General features: G+C 38.2%; 2 protein-coding genes across 5 annotated transcripts in view; one reads left to right on the top strand and one right to left on the bottom strand.

The window, feature by feature from the left end:
* The window catches only part of elavl4 (ELAV like neuron-specific RNA binding protein 4), an 84,607-nt gene extending 82,379 nt beyond the window's left edge, over positions 1-2,228 (bottom strand). For both annotated transcript variants that reach the window (XM_028588578.1, XM_028588579.1), the window contains exon 1: positions 2,065-2,228. The gene's annotated coding sequence lies outside the window, so the exon portion shown is untranslated. The remainder of the gene's footprint in view (positions 1-2,064) is intronic.
* Positions 1-19,221, top strand: part of agbl4 (AGBL carboxypeptidase 4) — a 449,873-nt gene that overhangs the window by 137,145 nt on the left and 293,507 nt on the right. For 2 of the 3 annotated variants that reach the window (XM_028588571.1, XM_028588573.1), the window contains one exon: positions 3,463-3,585. In XM_028588571.1, coding sequence (XP_028444372.1) covers positions 3,463-3,585 — 123 coding nt within the window. Of the gene's footprint in view, positions 1-2,132; positions 2,246-3,462; positions 3,586-19,221 lie in introns of those variants that run through there. The other variant, XM_028588572.1, reaches the window with a different exon arrangement.

Genomic DNA, 19,221 nt, shown 5'->3' with positions numbered 1-19,221 from the left:
CGCTTAAAATAGCCACCATTTCTTAATGTAGATCCTGTATTTAACCATGACAGGGATGTCTACATGTGAAGCACATTAATATGTTCGCAAATCATTAGAGATCAAAAATGTTTTGATAAGCATGTAAAAATACACTCTCCTGAGAGATAATTAAAATTTAAGAGACCACAGTGTCGACCGTACTTCTATTTCATGTTATCCTGTTTTCCAGTGATGGATGTTCATTAAATCATTGCTGCACTTGGCAGACACCATGACACAAAACTGTTTGCAATCATGTTACTTTGGCAGAATGTATGGGTTATTGTTGAAAGTGTTGCTTTTTTTCCCCCCTTCACACTTGTTTTAAAGGAGGACACGCCAATATAGAATATAGAGCTTTAAAAGAAAAGGAAAGCCATCAAGACACAGATACTTTTGTTGTTATGAGACTGAAGTTGAATGACTGAGAAGTTGTCAATGTTCACACTTTTTGGCTAAGTCCTGGATCTTCGCAATCCTACCTACAGCACCTTTAATTATATGTTGTTGTTTTTTAGTGACCTTCATTTCAGTGCCCCTTTTAAGTTAACAGTGTCACAGCTTAGGACAAAAATGTCAGATCTTGTCATGTTATGCAATGATAATGCTCATATTCTGTCTTTTACAAGCCAACAACCAAATGTGTGTTTCAGCCATAAGATCAGGTTACCAACAGTATCTCAAGTGCTCCAACTCTGGCAGAGACAAGCCAGGGTCTTGCAGTAAATTCAACTGCTCCCATGCAGTCTCTCTATTTGATAAGATCTGAGAAACAAGGGAAACATGTAGTGTATCTAATTCATTCTTGTCATGCTCCATAATTCAATTTCAATCTCCCTCTTGAAAATGAGTGATTGTACCACCATTGAGTTCTTTAATTGGCATAGTGTTAAAGCAATGACATAGCATGGAGGACAGCTTTTCAATTTTCAATTTTAACAAAATATTATACAGCAGCTCTGTATTCTCTTCCTGTCATCTGAGAAATAATCAGTCCGACCTATCTACTCAGCGGCCTGTTGATGCTTGCCATCAAATACAGATCACACAGAGAGAAAAATCATTGCCATCTCCCTGGTCTTATTCATTTGGTCCTGTTACACGCAGCTTATAACCTGAAAATTAGCAGCAGCCTGTATGCCTTTTGCTCCAGGAGCTGTGCGACTGCTCATTTGATGTACTTAATCAGGTGCAGCCTTTGTAATGGGAAAGGAATAGGGCCAGGCTTGATTGGCCTTGATGACATCTATGCTCCAATTGTCTAGAAAACCTCCAGCTTTAATCAATCTGCAGGATAATACCGAATCTCTGGCTGCTGCCTGCAATGATTGGCTTTCTTCTGTGAAAATACTATTAAAAATGCAGGTATGGTTGTAATAAAACTGAGGCGTGTACGATATACTGATTACAGTTTAGAGGTGTAATGGGAGTCATTGCTAGTTTAGTGTTGCCTGCTGAATGTGAATGTCGTAAGTGTACTATGTTTCACATTGGCATATATGAAGATTTTCCCTAATCATAATAACAATATTAAGTGTCAATTCTGTAGGCTACATTTTGGGATTTTTGGTTTGTTTTCAGACGGAGACAAAATCTGAATTATAGACTATCTTTAAGACTAAGGTTTTCCTGATACTTGACAGTAGAATTTAGCACTACAGAAAACGAGTTTGATTAGCATTTCTGAGATGCATGTTTTTGCTCATTTGTTTGCTGTACTGTATTTAGGCCTATACCTTGTGTTGACTTCGGGTCACATTGACCCGTTTTCAATTTTTGTATATATATATATAAGATCAGAAAATATGGGATGTAGAAATAAGCGCTGAAAATGTGTAGAAGAAAAATTTTACAATTTAAAACGTTGGAAAAAGCAAAAAGACGTCAAAAACGTGTTTTTTTCAAGATTGACGGGAAGTTAATGGTTTGTGTAGCCTACTTAGATATAAGTTCAGAATTCAACAGTAGGCTACCAAATCAAAATAAGTGTCTCTTAATATTCTGGTATTTTTACTACATATAATTTAACTTGGCTTAGTTTACCTATATGCACTGCATCTGCAAACTGATGTGATGTTTCTGCAGCGGTGTCCTGCTGGACATGACGGCACCTCTCCCTCTTCCTCCTGCTCCGTTGCCGTGGTAACACACTTGGAGCGTCGGTTGCTCTGTAACAGGATGGAAAGGAAGATGGAGGAGAGTACTGTTAGAGACGTCGAGACTGGTGTGTAAATATGAACCGTACCTTGTTTCTTCTTCATTGCTATACGAGCAAAAGGACGCTGTTGATGCCCAGTTGTCTGACATATAATAACTGCATGTTTCGCGCTTGCTCCGTGTCTTTATATTGACGCTAACGTGAAGTGCGCTAACCTGCTATAGCTAGCTAGAAGGTACAGGGATGTAAACAAGAGCCATGTCACGTTGTGTATGTTATGAGCTAGCATTGCTGCTACAGACGATAGCAAGCCATACAACTAACTGTATGCTGGAAATGCACCTCACGGAAATAATTTACAAAACTGCTGGCATGTTAACGTAACCATTTCACTTTGGGAGGGCGAGCAGTAACGTTAAAGTTATTGTAGGTGTAGTGGCTATGTGGGTATCTGCTAGCTAGCTAGGTGTCAGGGATAGTTGCTCCTGCCAACTGCTGTGTAGCTAATAAGATAGCTGTCGGTACTACTGGAATTAGTTTTTTGTCCGTTAAAATTTTATATTAAAGCCATAATCCGCGAAATTTATGGTAAGCAGCCCTGTATTGACAGTAAACACATAGCACAGAATGGACCATAACATAATGAATATATCATTACATATAATCTTAGACAAAATCCAAGTTTGCGATATCTTGTGTTGCTCACTATAATGCAAACTATACAGTATTTGGGTTTTTAATGTGCATATAATGGTAATAAAAAATGGTTGCAAAATAAAAGGTACAGCTTTTACTTTTTTATGATGCAAAAACAGCAAACAAAGCCACACCTTTTAAGCAACATTGTTTATATTGTCCATTTGTGCTGCAAACACAAAAATAAAGATTTATTTCAACCTATGCTTTGTTTATTTGTGTTAAATAAATGCACTGCAGACCAACTGTTTTGTTTACAGTTTAAAGTCGACACAACTCACTCTTAGAAATATGTTATGTGTACATCACTATTACAGGAGAGCAACATTTAACTTTGAAATAATTTATATAATTGTTTTACCCATAATTTGAGTTTAGTGGTGTTATAAGGCCTGGCATGGCGGCATACTGTGTGTTTTTACTTTAAGGTTTAACAATCCATGACTGTTATTCTGGATGAGAGACTGTTTTATTTATCTACAAGCTAAGGGATCACACCCTTAAATGAAGTTATAAAGGGCTTACTGAACACACCTTTGCATAAAGTGAGACTCATCTTATACTTGCATATTGCACTTGTTCTTCAGGCAGTGACACTGGAGGAGAGGATGCCTTGGTGGGAAATGTGAACAAACTGATGGTGAGCCCACCAGGTTATTCAGGAGCTCCGCGAAAAGGACATCTGGTTTTTGATGCGTGCTTTGAAAGTGGTAAGTAGTAAACTTTAAAAATGGCAAATCAGTTAAAATAAAAAAAAATAAAAAGGTGGGAGTTAAAGTGTTAATCCATGAAATGTTTGTTTGTTTTTTTCGTGTCAGTGACAACTTTATTTTGAATTGAGCGTCACTGCTATGGTCAGTGGTGGCTGCAAATAATTACAAGCTCTAGTGCAGGGTTTTGTATGGGCCCTCCTTCACACCAAGACAGCAAACACATCCACTATACAGGTGGATATTATACAAACAGTATGTTGGATTTTATAGATCAGGCTTTGGCTTGTCAGTCACAAAATTCAATCCACACATTAACAAATCCTTTAACCTAACTATAGACATCCCTATGCATGTTGGAATCCTGGAGCTATTCTTGGAAAACCTTGAATGTGCAACAACATTATGATCAGTTTGTTATGTATTGTGACATGTACTGTATTGTATGTAACATATTTGACTCCAAACTACAAAATGACCAAAAAAGTTTCCATGTCTCTTCCAACACAAATAAGGCTGATACCCCTTCAGTCAGATCCCTTAATTTCTATACAATTTTGTAGCATATATTTCCTCTCTGTTCCTCATCTAATATTATAAAAACTGCCCTCACAACTAGAATCCATAACATCCCGTCAGTACTGTAGCTGATACAGAGCTGCCTTTGTTTGATCAAAACTGGATTATTATAATGCCACCTTCTCCAGCCTTGTTCAAAATGCTGCTAGAATTGTCATTACATTTAGATCAAATAAATGTTAGCCTTTGCATTGCATTGGCTGCCTATTAAAAGTAGAGCTGATATTAAGGCTTTTAAATCTTTGCATGGATTAGTACCATCTTATTTATAAGCAACAAGTAGGCTACTGTATGTTCCACCCCACAATCTTTGTTAATCAGATGTGGCGTATTTTTATAGTATGAGAATAAACAAGAAATCAGTTGGAATTAGAGCTTTCTCATACCAGGCTTCCTATCTTTGACATGCTTTCCCACTTTCACAGCTAACTCTATTAACATTTTTGAATTAAGATATAGGCCAGCACTAATACTACTACCTCTACCACTACTAGTACTACTACTTTCACTATTTCTATTAACTAATAAAAACTGTTTACAGTATGTATAACCTTTCATAGATGAATTACAAATGCTTTATATTACCAAGAGTATTAGACTATTCAAGGGTATAGGTACAAAAGCTAAAAGCATCTTCAGCATATATAATTGTCTGAGATTTTGGAAATAGCAACTAACTGTGAGTCTGTGTATCAGAGCTCTATCGAGACTTTGACATATCTTGGCAACAGTATAATCAGGGACAATCCATATAAAGATTTATAGACAAGGGCAAGGCTCTTAAAATCTTTATTATGAATAACTAGAACTCAGCGTAGGGAATTGAGAGCAGGTGTTGTTTGAGCTATTTTTTTTTCAGCAACCTTCTACCTATATTCTTCCTGTTCTATGGCCAGTGTGGCTGAAAATAGAAATATGTTAAGTACACTTGAAAAGGTCGACCTGTTACCTTGTCCATCTCTTTTGGTGGAGCGAGGCATACAGTAAAATGAAATTAATATGCTCCAGTGTCACTTGTTAATAGCCTTTGTTGGCCACTTTTATTCTGACAGCTGAATGACACGGCAATGAAAATAAAGTACTTTCTTACCACTGACAAGATCAGCTGGTTAGACCCACACACACTCACGCACCAAGTAGGCAAAGTAAATCAGGGAATCAGCTGGTCTCTCTGGTACAGAATCTATGTGTGGAGATTGGGTTCAGATAGCATTCAGATTTCATATTTCCACAGACAAGCCCATTTTGGTTTCTGCAGAGTGAGATGTGTTTACTTTCTGATGTCCTTGGTGTCATTGTCAGAGTTGTTTTCCAAAGTAGAGTTTTACAATGATGTTGTATCTCTGATATATTTGATTTTTAGAAAGTTAGAGAATGCAAATACATTTTCTTACAGTTGTTACATGCCCTAGGCCTACTACTAATTAATTCACATGAGGAAAACCAATCTGGCATATAAAGGGAAGAAAAAAAGAAAATAGGGGATGCTAATCCACAGTTTTGTACACAGTAGACTAGATATGAAGGTGAGTGTATATATATATATATATATATATAAAGCCTGGGCGTAAAGATTTGAATATGTTACATTAGGAGGATTGTGCTGAGATATCAGTGTGGTGATTTCCTTTTTTATAAATTTGCCTTTTTCCCCAGATGACATGGCCAGAGTAGCTCAGACATTGATTAATGGGCGCTGAGCTTCCACACTGAGATCAGCTAACATACCAGTGTCTCTGGCTCCGGATGTATCTCCTGAATGATTTATGGAATTGATAATAATCTCTTTCCAGTAAATGGATTACTAAAGTTAGAATGGGGGGATGAATTGATGTTTGCCAGCTAATGTCAAATTAATGCCCTATTGCTGTTTCATTTAAGCATTACTGATTTTGTCCGCCTTGCTTTAAAGTTGTAGTCCGTAAGATTGAGTGAGGTTGTTTCTAGCGGCAGCTTTGGCGGTAAGATGTAATGTCCGTCCCGAAAAGCGACTCCGTGGAAAGAGGGTGGTTCATTACAGGGACGACAGTTTATTTTTTGTTTATTTTGCTTTGGACGGTCTTCGTTCTCTGTCTGTTGGTCATTGTGAGTCAGCAGTAATGAAAATGTAGGTGCCTGATTCATGTACCGTTTCTTTGTATCTTTCCTTGTCGGAAGTTCCTAATTTTTGAGTACAATGGAACAGCATAATCGGCAGTGACAAGCTCCACCTGGGCATACGTGGCAGACCATTACAGACCAACCCCTGGTGACTGACGTTAAAAGCGTCACTAACTGTGTGCTGCATTTGAATTTAGGGCGGGAAAGTCACCCCAGACAGATTGTATTACTTGGCAAAGCAGCAAATACAAGCGCTTTCATTAGTGGGTCATATGCTCAATCACCATTGTTTTAACTCATTCTTTGATAGATAGGAAATTAATAGACAATTAACTAGATGAAAATCTTACAGACTACAACTTTAAAGAAATCAATCAATTAGTTTATGATACTGTGGTTCTTTCACAGTATACTCTGTATATGCCTGGATTACTTGTACCGAGCAGTTATTATACTCTTAATGGTTTTCTAATTATTGCAAACATGTTCATTGACATTATTCTTTCTTAAAGTGATTATCCTCTCATTGTTATATAAACGCACACACCTCTGTTGCAAAAAATGGCTCTAAAAGATTTGTGGATTTTTTACTAATAAGGTATGGAGATCTTTAGCCAAATTGAAAAACATACTGTATTTTTATGTGATTTATGAGGATGTAATGAACTATTGATACAAACTTTTTTTTAAAAACACAATAATAAGAGAGGAATAAGTAAGGGTGGCATAATATAAACAGGACAACACATGTGATTATCTTTCACCACTGATTTCCCTTATAAAAGAGTCGCTGTGTCACATTCTATAACTCAAACAAACTTGACTTGAGATTGGTGAAACTGTGGAAATGTTGCCTTTGTATCCCTTGTTCTTTTTTGTTGCTATAAATATTTTCTATTACATTTGAGGTAGGGCTGGGAGATATGGCCAAAATCTTCTATCCCGATATGGGTAATTTAATATCACGATAAAGGTTCTGTATATATCAAGCATGCTTTCTGGTAATGCAATAAATAAATAGTTTTTTTTTAGTGAAATAACCACATGGTAAAGCCTATTTTTGTATAGTCCGGTATGAATTAAATACTTGACAAATCAAAAGTACTGAGTATTTTCTCATTTTATTAAGAACTTTAGTGCAAAATTAGGATCAAAGGATCAGAATGGAAAGCATCGTCCAAATGACGTCAATATTGTCGTAACGCATTTCAGCCGTTGGCTTTTCAACATCATGATAGAAACAATTTAGAAAAATATATCAATAGACATTTTTACATCGTTTTGACGATATATATGGTCATTTCACCCAGCCTTAATTTGAGTTGAGGTGAAGCTTTAATATTATATACAGTAATAGTCCAATATTGGTAGAATTAATGTGTTTTTTTCAGTGGAGGTGTTTGTATTAGGAGATATATGTACATACAGTTACTAAACATTGGTTCATATAACCAGGAGTATGCCATATTGTTTTTACACTAGATTTTGTGCTCATATTCACACTTGATAAGACAGTGTGCATACCTGAAGTATCAGTAGTGCTTATAAAATGAGCTGCTGTTTCTCATGCATTCAGTCTGATATCTGCGATACCAGTGACAGGAAGGAAATTGGAGAGTAGTGTGTAAGCTCCTGTGTCTTGTATTGCATGTTAGACAGACATGTGTATTTCTCATTCTCTACTGAAATGGTCTTTCATGACAGACTATGTCTATCTTACTCCTCTGAAACCAGATAGAAGGGCCGAAACACGATATTTCAAGCGGACATTTTCATTTGAAATTTATGCAAACCTATAACTCAGTGACATTTGTGCCCCCCTTTTTACCTTCCTTTGGTCGATAGCTATCTGCATCCCATGTGCATTTTTTTTAAAGCACAGGTTTTATTTTGTTGCGTTAGTATAGCACAGAATAAAATCTAATTGGTTTATTAAAATAGACAGTGGTTATGTAAGCTGTTTGCCAAAGGTATAAAACCTCATTTACATTTAGATGAGGCTTAATTCACTTTGTTGTCAGCCCTGTGCTGATCAAGGCAGTGATGGCCCACAGATTTACATACAGTAGGTGTCTCAGCCAACAGGTCTGACACTGAGTTATTTTAAACCATTAAAAGCCTTTTTATGTTTCTGCTCAAAGATAACATACAGTATGATGATGACCCCCACTATGTAGTGTTTGGTACGGAAGAACTTTTTTTTAAGTCACAGCAAACCTTACATATTGCTTTAGTTGACTGTGTAAAGAGCAATATGCAAATTCATTAAACCCCATATGCAAATAGAGTTTTACTTGTTGTGATCATCTTTTTACTACAAAGGACAATGCAAAATCATGGTAGAGAATAGAAGATTTTGTTAATCTGTAAACATTACCGTAAATCTTGGCCTATTGTTGTGCATTGTGTCAAGAGGCAGAGATTCGTGAAAGTGATAAGAGAAGCCTAATTGTTTTTTAGAGTGAAATCCAAATGACATTCTTATCTTGTCTTGTCACATTTGTTTCGTCACACACTCCAACTGTTGACATTTTCAGCTAAGTCCCAACTTCTTTTGTGTGGTGGATTCTCACAATGTCGCTGACTAAAGTACCATCTGTTTCTACAAAAGATGACACTGGCAGTGCGGGCATATTGTTTTACTGCACCTCTGGACTCTGCACCAGATGTAATTAAGCAGTCATTGATTAGTCAGACTGCTGTCTGCTGACAATGTCTTGCATGGTCAAAGAAATTCCCCAGAGGTGACAAGTGTTTAATGGGGTCCATTGATAAGCACAACTCATAGACTCATCTGGCTTTACAATCAATTCACTCAATACAGTCACATGGCAGACTGGAGAACAGATATGCACATACCGGTATTACTGTCAGTTAGGACAGGAATAGTCAAGGCCTTTTGAGAATTTGAGACTTATGTATTTTTGTTTCTAAAAGTCTTGAGTAATTGTAAGTAAGTAGTATTGTATTAGTCTACATCCTATTTCTCATTCAACATCTTAATCACTCAATATAATCTTGACATCGTTTTTTGATTTAACAAAATACAATGTTTAGATATTATTCCGTATTGTTAGATAGGTGGCATTGCGAGACTAATGTGACCATGGCTGATTATGCAGTACAATACATACTACACACACTATAAACTATAAAGTTAGAGGAGTGAATGCTCACCACTGGCCTGATGATCATGAGTTAAGTCAAAAGTAGACCAATGCCTGTGTTTATGCTTTATGACAACGCTTTTTCTAAATTGTGGTTTCCACCTCTGACATTGTAGACCAAGGCCGCCCAATTTGCACGTGCCGTTCACCCTTTGTTTTGGCCCGCCATGGCATTTGACATGCTCATGCTTATTCTCCTCTTATTTTGAAAGGGCTGTAAAATCCTAACCATAATGACTATGAAACGTACATTTTGTGCAGCTAAAAACTACTTAATCTGAGTTTTACGGCAATGTAAAGCACAGTGCTGTTAAACTTCCCTATTAAATTACATGCGTAAGTTTTATCTACGAAGAATTACGAGAAATTACGATATTCTTTAACATTTATTTTTGGCCGGTGGCCTTCCATCCAGCACAAAAAGTAAGGAAATTTGTGTTTGGTAGATTATTTCTCTGTGGTAACAATGCTTTTTGGCAATGAGTCCTATACCGTTGGAAAGCTTGTTTAGTTCCCTTTCAAATGGTGCCCCATTTGAAAGGAACATGCATTTGTGGGATGAGCAGCAGCGCTGAGTATGTGGGTTACGCCCATGAAAAATTTGCCAAATCTTCTCTGCCAATGCCAAACAGCTTATTCTGCCATTGACTTGTTTGGTGGATTGGATGATTCTGCCTACGGCAGTTGGATCATAGGGTCAAAGTGTGGAGAAGACCCGGAGAATGCTATGCTGATTGCTACACCGATAGAGTAACACCTTTTGGTGGAGGCAGTGCGATGGTGTGGGGCAGCATCTCCCTCACTGGAAAAATGAGGCTCATCATTGGAGGCAATCTCAATGTAGAGAGATATAGAGATGAGATTCTGCAACCAGTGGCTATCCCATATCTCCACAGTCTGGGACCAAACTCTATCCTCCAAGATGACAACACTCGGCTCCACAGGGCGGGGTTTATCAGAGACTACCTCCAGAATGTTGGAGTGGAGAGGATGGAATGGCCTGCCAGCAGTCCTGACCTCAACCCCATTGAACACTTATGGGATCAGCTTGGGCGTGCTGTTTGTGCCAGAGTGACCAATACAACCACGTTGGCTGACTTGCGACAAATGCTGGTTGAAGAGTGGGATGCCATCTCACAGCAGTGTGTAACCAGGCTTGTGACCAGCAGGACACACGCTACTGAGGCTCCTGTTTGTGAATGAATAAATTGTTAAATTGCCAATATGTCTTGTTTCTTCAAACTTCAATCATCCAATCCACCAAACACCAAATGAGTCAATGGCCAAATAACCTGTTTGGCATTGGCAGAGAAGATTTGGCAAATCTTTCATGGGCGCAACCCACATACTCAACGCTGCTGCTCATCCAACAAATGCATGTTCCTTACAAATGGGGCACCATTTGAAAGGGAACTAAACAGGCTATCCAACGGTATAAGATTTATTGCCAAAAAGCATTGTTACCACAGAGAAATAATCTACCAAACACAAATGTCCTTACTTTTTGTGCTAAGTTTACATTCTGGGCCTTCATATGAAAGAATTGGGCATGGCACCTCTGTTATAGACCTTATAGAATCGCTCCAGATCTTCATAGATTTACTGTTCAGTAATGATAATTAATGAATAAATATTTTCTCTATTGTTGAGATAAAGAAAAAAAGGCTGCCAGAAGATAAGTAATGAGAATAAATGTTGAAAAATACATTTCAACTGATGATTAAGGTTTTGTGTTTTTTTTTCCCCTTTTTGGCTTTTTCCTCCCTTTAATTTTCTCGGTCCTTTCTTCCAACACTGAACCGTGTATTTAATCTATCCAGCCTTATCTTCTCCCAGAAATGGTTATGTTGCAGTTGCACAGTCCCTCTAAATAATGAGTGATTAGAGTTGTAGCTGAAGGCCGTACTACCACTACCACTGTGAAAACATTTACAGAGCAAAGACAGATAGATCGAAACACAGCTAGAGCGAGAGACGCTTGGGAGGAGGAAAAGAAATAAGGAAGTACAGAAGAGAATAATATGAACACTGGGGGGCTGGGGGGCAGTGGCTGGTGGTCTGAAGCTGGTCAGGGGAGAACACAGTCAAGCTTGTCAGAAGATATTTATATACTCCAGAGTGCTCCATGAATCAGGTAGTTGAGTTTCCATTGATTAAAGAAGAGGGAAACGTTTTAACAATCAAGCTAGATGCTCAGAATAAGTGGCTTTGGAGAGGCCTGAGCTTGCCGCAGTACACAGCTCTTTGCCTCGCTTTGCCACAACCCAGAAGGATGGAAATTTACATTTCTTTCATGTCATTTTCTTTTATTCAACATAAACATCATTTTGACATTTCTCCTCACACATGAAAATGTAACTCAGTATTGTGAATTGTGCACTCATATGGCCTTTTGATCGTTTGATTTTGTATTTTGTTTTGCTCACCAACCTGAGATTGCTCTAACTCTTATGGGCTTTATAAAACAAGATCCATTTGTCTGAGTGGGTGGGAGCACTCCTGACATCTGATGTATTGAGAGGCACTCCCAGTCTCTATGTCTCTCTTACATGTCCTTGGCAGCGGAGAAGCTTCACTGCTCAAATCACTAAATGGCCTCTCCAGTTTCCCTTTTAGCAGTTTTCTCTCCTCTCTCTTTCTTTTAAGTCAGGAGTATGGAGTATGGAGATAAATTTGAGTCGTTTAGAGACTGTTGGCGAGACCATTGCTTTTGATTTATGCTATTTATTGGCCATTTGTATCCATAAGAGATTACTCTTTATTATTATTATTATTATTTTTTATTATCATCATTTCCTATCTCTGTCTTTCTTCGGGCATATTTTGTCAGTTTAATGTCCCTTTTTGGGCCATATCATGCCATGTGAGTTGGGATGTGTTATATTGGTTTGACCCTGAGGGAAGCTTTCCAACAGGGGCATTGCTAAGCGCAATGTCTTTAAAGCAACTATATCTTTTTTATATTAACAATGAATTGCATGACTACTTGTATGGGAAAGGGGTTGCTTGTAGTGACAAACATATACAGAATAATCACTCAGCTCTGTAGTAACTGTTTTGGTTCACTCGCATTGCTCTGTCAATGTCCAAAAACTCACCCTATGCTACCTGCTCCTCATCAAACAACAGAGAGAAAAGCTTAGTGACTAGCCGAGGGAAACATCTGTCTTTTAAGCCTGATAGGAGAGGAGTAGGTGGCAGTTGGTGAAAAGCAAAACAGAGCTAAAAGAGTGAATATTAGACTTCCATCAGGGAGACACAAACTCCAAATGAATGCTATGTTACTCTTTATATGCTGGATGTGTAAAAAGGCAACAATTGCTAACAAGTTTGTCATATTAACTTAAAAGGGCATTTAAATGTTGTGCTTGCAGCTTCTGTTTGTATATTATATTAGTGTAAGTTATTGCGGGTATAAGGAATAATTACACATACAACTATTTCTCAACTCCGCGTTTGTTATTTCTTCTCTATCTTACTTTGCATGTCTGAGCAGAACAAACACTCCAAAGGTGGTCAATCTAAGAATTACAATAACTACACACAAAAACTGTCTGCCTTTATCGCATGGCTTCATAAGGGCTTGACTGAGTGTTTTGCCATAGGAGGTGAGAAGTGATATCAGTAGGATTGCATGAAATGCAGAGCAAATGAAACAGGGAAATAATCCTGTCTGACACTTGGACCTGTTGCATATGGTCAGGTCTAATCACTGAGTAAACACATTGGCTCAGCGGTGGTTGAAGATGCTTCCTCTGCCAGGAAGTAGTACAAACAACCACAGTGTTTTGTAAGTTAATTGTTGATGGCTGTGATATGAATTATACATAGGAGTCGAGCCAGCACCTCATCTTCTCAAAATGTCACCAAATGCTAGCAGCAGCAAGGTGTTTTGGAAACTTTGAGTAATGAAAGGATTTGATTATCAACAGTATACACGGCGTGGCTACGAGATTTGGAAATGTTGAGGGGAGGAATATTCAGACACTGGATATCATAAGAAATAGCTTATTTGTAACATAAAATGTGCACATTTGTTTCTTTATCCGTGTCGAATGATGTGACACAAACAGGTTTAATTTTGTTGTTGTTGTTTTTAAATTCCAGCTTTAGGCAATTTTGTGTTCTAAATGTACTTTGGAACATCACTGTTCATTAGCTCAGGGCTTGCCTCTAGCATCGTAACACAAGTGTGTCATAAGTGAAAATTACTGCAACCAGATTTCCGTTTAAGAAGCCACCTAGGCCAAAATGGAATACTTCACTTGCACATACATATATACCAGTCAGTGTTTCCCATAGGGTGAGAATTTTCTTGCGGTGGAGGTGTGTGTGGAGCAGGATGTGATGGCTGGGTTCAGTAATAAACTAGTCAAACAAAGGTTTATTAACTATTTATTGAAAACAATGACTACAACATTAAAAGATAATTTAGAAAGAAATAACTATTTAGATATTAAACAAATCTGGCTAGATGATACAGATGAATTGTAGCATTTGATGTGCTTTGTTAATTACATCTGGTTGGTTTGTTGAATAACTTTAATGGTTCAGCAGATAAAATACCTAATTACCTGAAGCCAAAATGTTGTACTATGATCCATACAAAAAGTTACATGTTTTTTTAAATCTCAACACTGTCTCCTCCTAACTCCTGGTAAATCACATTAGACTAACGCTACCTAAAGTTACTTATTGTTCATTTTGGTTGTTATGGATCATTGTTTGTTTTTTCAAATGTTTTATTTTTACAGCCAACTTAATAAAATCTTTGGTTTTATTAGGGCTCGAGCCCATAAATACAGTTCATGGATACGTGCAGGGAGACAAACTAAATGCTCGGTTAGCAATTAGCTCCGATTAGCTCTAGTTAACTCCATTATAAAGATATGCTTGAGCGGAGGAGAGGGTGAACAACCAGACTCTGTGAAATGACATTTGGGGCACTTTCATAGCGGTTAGGTCGCTGTGTTTTTACGGTTTATCAGTACAGTTAATCCGGATGGGAGGCCGCTGGTCTGTGTGCACTATTAAAATACATCGTTGATTGACAAAAAAAAAAGAAGTAATTCCGATTTTTTTCTACCTGGGCAGGTCTTAATCTACCTGGGCGAGGCACCCAAGAAGAACCTATGTATGGGAAACACTGCTGGTTCTAAGCACTTGCACAACATGCATACTTTTATGCATATACATACATAACTTTGCATGCATGTACATATATGCATACACACATTCATAATGTGGGAATGTGTATGAGGGTATATTAGTGTACTGTAAGTATGCATGTATGTGCATACTTGAGTATGTATGTGCGTGCTTAGTACTGTATGTATGTTTGTACTGTATGTATGTACTGTATGCATGTATGTGTGTGTGTAAGTGGTAGAAGGTTGGGGTGGATGACTTTCACCCAGGAGACCTGTGTTCGTGTCCTGTGCATGGTAGTCAACTTTTGTACATACATACATAATAAGCACGCACATACAGTACGTAAATACTTACATTCATACTCATACACATTCTCACATTATGCATGCATGTGTATGCATGTATATGCATGAAAGTATGCATATATGCCAATACTGGTATGTGTAAGTGAAGTTTTCAATCTTGGCCTAGGCGGCTTCTTATATTTCTCATTGAACTTGTGAACGATACAAGTCTTCTGTGATTCATCCAGTAATTCATTTCGAAGCAATTCCTGATGCCATAAACACAGTTTCAGAGCAGACGTCTCATTTTTCATCCAAGTCAAGACTGTACGGTTTCAGAAAATGGCGGGGATTTGTAATGCTTTACCAGTTCATGTTTTTCAAGATGCCTGTGTTTATTCTGCTGATTTATTTAGAAAACCTCTCGGCGAGATGAGCTTCCTTGATGTGCCAGGGTTTGTTTGATAACACAAATTCATGTACAGAATATGCTTATACAGTGAAGGGTGAAATACTGATAGGAGCAGCATTTTGATAGAATACATTTTGGTCTGAATCCAGGCAGCTATCTTGTAGGTCTACTGCTCAAAGTAAACAGTATTGAAATTCACTCCTCGGGGGCAAATGTTGTTATCAAAAAAAAAATTCTATGGACATTTCAAACAGCTCTTAATAGTGAACAGGTTGGAATGTGTTGTAGTTTTTAGCATACTAAAATAATATATATTCTAGTTTTTAGAGGATTTCAGATGTTTAGCCTTATTTTTTTTTTAAATATACTGTTTTCTGTATTTTCTTTAAAAAGCTGTATACAATTTGAATGAGAAAGGTTCATTGGCAAGCATTTATACATAACATGTTCCATTTTTCAAAAGGAGACTTGTCTGGACCTGTAATATAGTTCTCAAGCTCTCATATAGGCAATGATTTTTGAATATTTAGTACAAACTATTAAAAATTGCAAAAATGTTTCTTAAAAATTCGCTACAGATTGAAGATCTTTAATATTAAAAAACATTTGGAGATATAGAATTTCCACAGAGCATTACATTAAAGATAAGATAATAAGATGAGATAATACTTTATTTATCCTTAGGGAAATTGCTGTTGAGCAGCACAAAGTGGGAAGAGTGCAAATATAAAGGTCTAAGATTACAATAATAAGGCAAATAAGGAATAATGTGCAAACAAGGAAACTGCATTCATAACCATTCACAAAACCTGTATTTATAGATTTTTGGACACTTGGGGGCAATGCAGTACGCTGTAAAAACAATATTGACATATTATCCCACAATAAAGCTGGTATGTCAAATATTTTTTGCAAACAATTGCTTATGCTTAATCAGCCAGCAGACATACAGCACGTTAGCGTTAAAGGTCCCATGACATGGTGCTCTTTGAATGCTTTTATATAGACCTCAGTGGTCCCCTAATACTGTATCTGAAGTCTCTTTCCCGAAATTCAGCCTTGGTGCAGAATTACAGCCACTAGAGCCAGTCCCACAATGAGCTTTCCTTAGGATGTGCCATTTCTGTGTCTGTAGCTATTGAAGAGGCGAGGGGGGGGGGGGGGCTTGACCAACTGCCACTTTGCTCGTTTGAAAGCCATGATGGTCTCTCTCTCATGGGTGGGCCAAATTCTCTGACTTATTCTTATGACCTCACAAGGAGCAGATTCCAGATCGGCCCATCTAAGCTTTTATTTTTTCAAAGATAGAGCAGGATACCCAGGTCTCGGTTTACACCTATCGCCATTTCTAGCCACTGGGGGACCATAGGCAGGCTGGGGGAACACATATTAATGTTACAAAACCTCATAAAGGGACATTTCCATTCCATGGGACCTTTAACTTGGAGTTGTGGTTCTGGTCACCTGTTAAATCTAAGTCCAATATTCACTCTCTTTAAAGTGATGGTTCGGACTAATTTCACCCTAGGGTCCTTTGCACCATGACCTCGAGCCAAACACCCCCCCTGAAGCTTTTTTCAGCTGGGTCTAACATTGGGAGAGTTAGCGTAGAGTAGCGTTATCAGCTGAATAGCTTAGCGCAGAGGCTAATGGACCCACGTTTGTATCTCGTAAATAACCCCACTAATAATGCCTGAAATGATACCAAACGTCTACTGTAGTACAAATAGGTTATGTACTCATAAAACGATGGATTTGAAAGTTTGTAAGTACACCAGAAGTTTATGTAAATAACACTTGCCTGCTGACTTCTGCTCTCTGCTGTTGTTGCTGCTGCTGCTGTAGGACGAGTGCTTAGGGCCGTCCACAAATTGCAACACCAAAAAGAGATGCAACAAAAATATTTTTTAATTTAACTTTTTTTTTAACTAAGTGCTGTAGTATAACTAGCAGGAGACAAGTAATAACTGAGGTAAGTTTGGAGACATTACCTTATTTAATCATTAAATTAATACATATTTTTGTTGTATCTCTTTTTGGTGTAGTAATTTGTAGACGGCCCTAAGCACTCGTCTAACTGCAGGTAGCAGCAGTAGCAGCAGCAGCAACAGAGAGCAGAAGAGAGCAGGCAAGTGTTCATAAACTTCTGGTGTACTTACAAACTTTCCAATCCATCGTTTTATGAGTGCATAACCTATTTGTACTAGTGTAGAAGTTTGGTATCATTTCGGGCATTATTAGTGGGGTCATTTACGAGATACAAACGTGGGTCCATTAGCCCCTGCGCTAACAAGCTATTCAGCTGATAACGCTACTCTACGCTAACTCTCCCAATGTTAGACCCAGGTGAAAAAAGCTTCTGGTTTTTGTTTTGGCTCAAGGTCATGGTGCAAAGGACCCTAGGGTGAAATTACTCCGAACCATCACTTTAAGCTCGGTTTTGGTCTTCACTAACTCCTGTTCAGGCTGCTAAACTCCAAACTCTAAACACTTGCTGCTTGCTTTGTCTGTCTGAGATCCTCTTCCAATGTTCCGTTCTTGAGGATCTCATCCTATTCTTATTATGACTTTAACCACAACGCATAGATATTAAGATACAAAGATGTTTGGGGTCCTTTCTTTCTAAATTGAGACATCCTAGTTATCATCGCTGCATCGTGAATCTGGCATCATCAGGAACCTCCTGCTGTGATGGACAAATTTCATCCCAAAAAGCTCCCTGCACACTTCTTCTCTGATGAATTATGCCTAAATTGAATTACCAAATTATGTCTCTTAATCTCCCATATCCGATGGTATAAAAAGGGATTAGCTTGTCATAGGATTGATTTACTTTAATGGTATATCCTAGAATTTTTTTTTGTGTGACTTTATCATATTCAGTATACATATGTATTGCTCCGTATCTTAATTTGTCTTAGTTGCATAGTTGGGTACAGTGCCTGGAAAATGTGTCTGCTTTTGATTGGCATTCACTGCGTTTTTATAGATTTTTATTTTCTTTCTGAAAAGCTGGCATTGCATTGACAGTAGCAGCACTTAGTGTAATTCCCTAGATTGAAACACTGTTCCAGTGAGACTTCCTCTGCGTTGCTCCCTAACTGTTGAAAAACTCACCCTGGGATTCACAGACATGAATGGCAGGACTTGAAAGAAATCCAGTCTTGGTTAGAAGAATACACTTGCTTCTCTTTTTTCGATAACCAGCGTTTTCTGTTCTACGTGTTTTTTTCTTGCTGACCTATTGGTTATTAGCCAGTGATTTCTTGCCTCCCTTGTTTCTCTTCTTTTCTTGCATCGGCTCCCTGTGTTCCTGAACTCATTACAGAGCAATCAGCCCCAGGCGTTGCAGTGTGCACCCAGAGGGAGCAATAACTGTAAATAAACACTACTGCAGGCTCTCCGATAACATGTTACCAAGATAATAACAGCCCTTCTTAGCAGGCCTGTTGACCTTCTCCTTGCCTTAGGCTTGCCAAGGACTCCTCAGCTCCCTGCGCTTTTATCTCCTAACTCCCCTCCACCGCTGGAGCCCCTGGAAAGATTACTACTGAGGAAGAGAGGAATAGGAAGGAGGGAGTTACACCAAGAGAATAGAGAAGAGAAAAGTGATGAGGGAGAGTGCTTGGAGATGAAGACTAAAAACAAGATAGAACAACAAAGGGATGACCTGGGCAGTTGTCGCTCTGCCAGTGCCGCCTCCTCCTCTGTCTGTCCTCAGTCTTTGTAGGGCTCAACATAATTAACTTGTTGAAAGATAGCATGAAATTGGAACAGACTTGTAGCCACCAACACACAGGACACACCAGAAGCAAAAGATAAAAAGAGAGAGGGGGAGAGTAATGGACAGATGGGTAAACAGAAAGTAAGTGACAAGAGAGAATGACAACTGAGGGATAGCGGAGCCCAAATTCTGATGAAAACCTCATCCAACCAGCTAACT

Source organism: Perca flavescens, chromosome 9 (genome assembly GCF_004354835.1).
Source record: "Perca flavescens isolate YP-PL-M2 chromosome 9, PFLA_1.0, whole genome shotgun sequence".
Classification (NCBI taxonomy): domain Eukaryota; kingdom Metazoa; phylum Chordata; class Actinopteri; order Perciformes; family Percidae; genus Perca; species Perca flavescens.
This window is presented reverse-complemented; position numbering and strand designations above follow the sequence as displayed.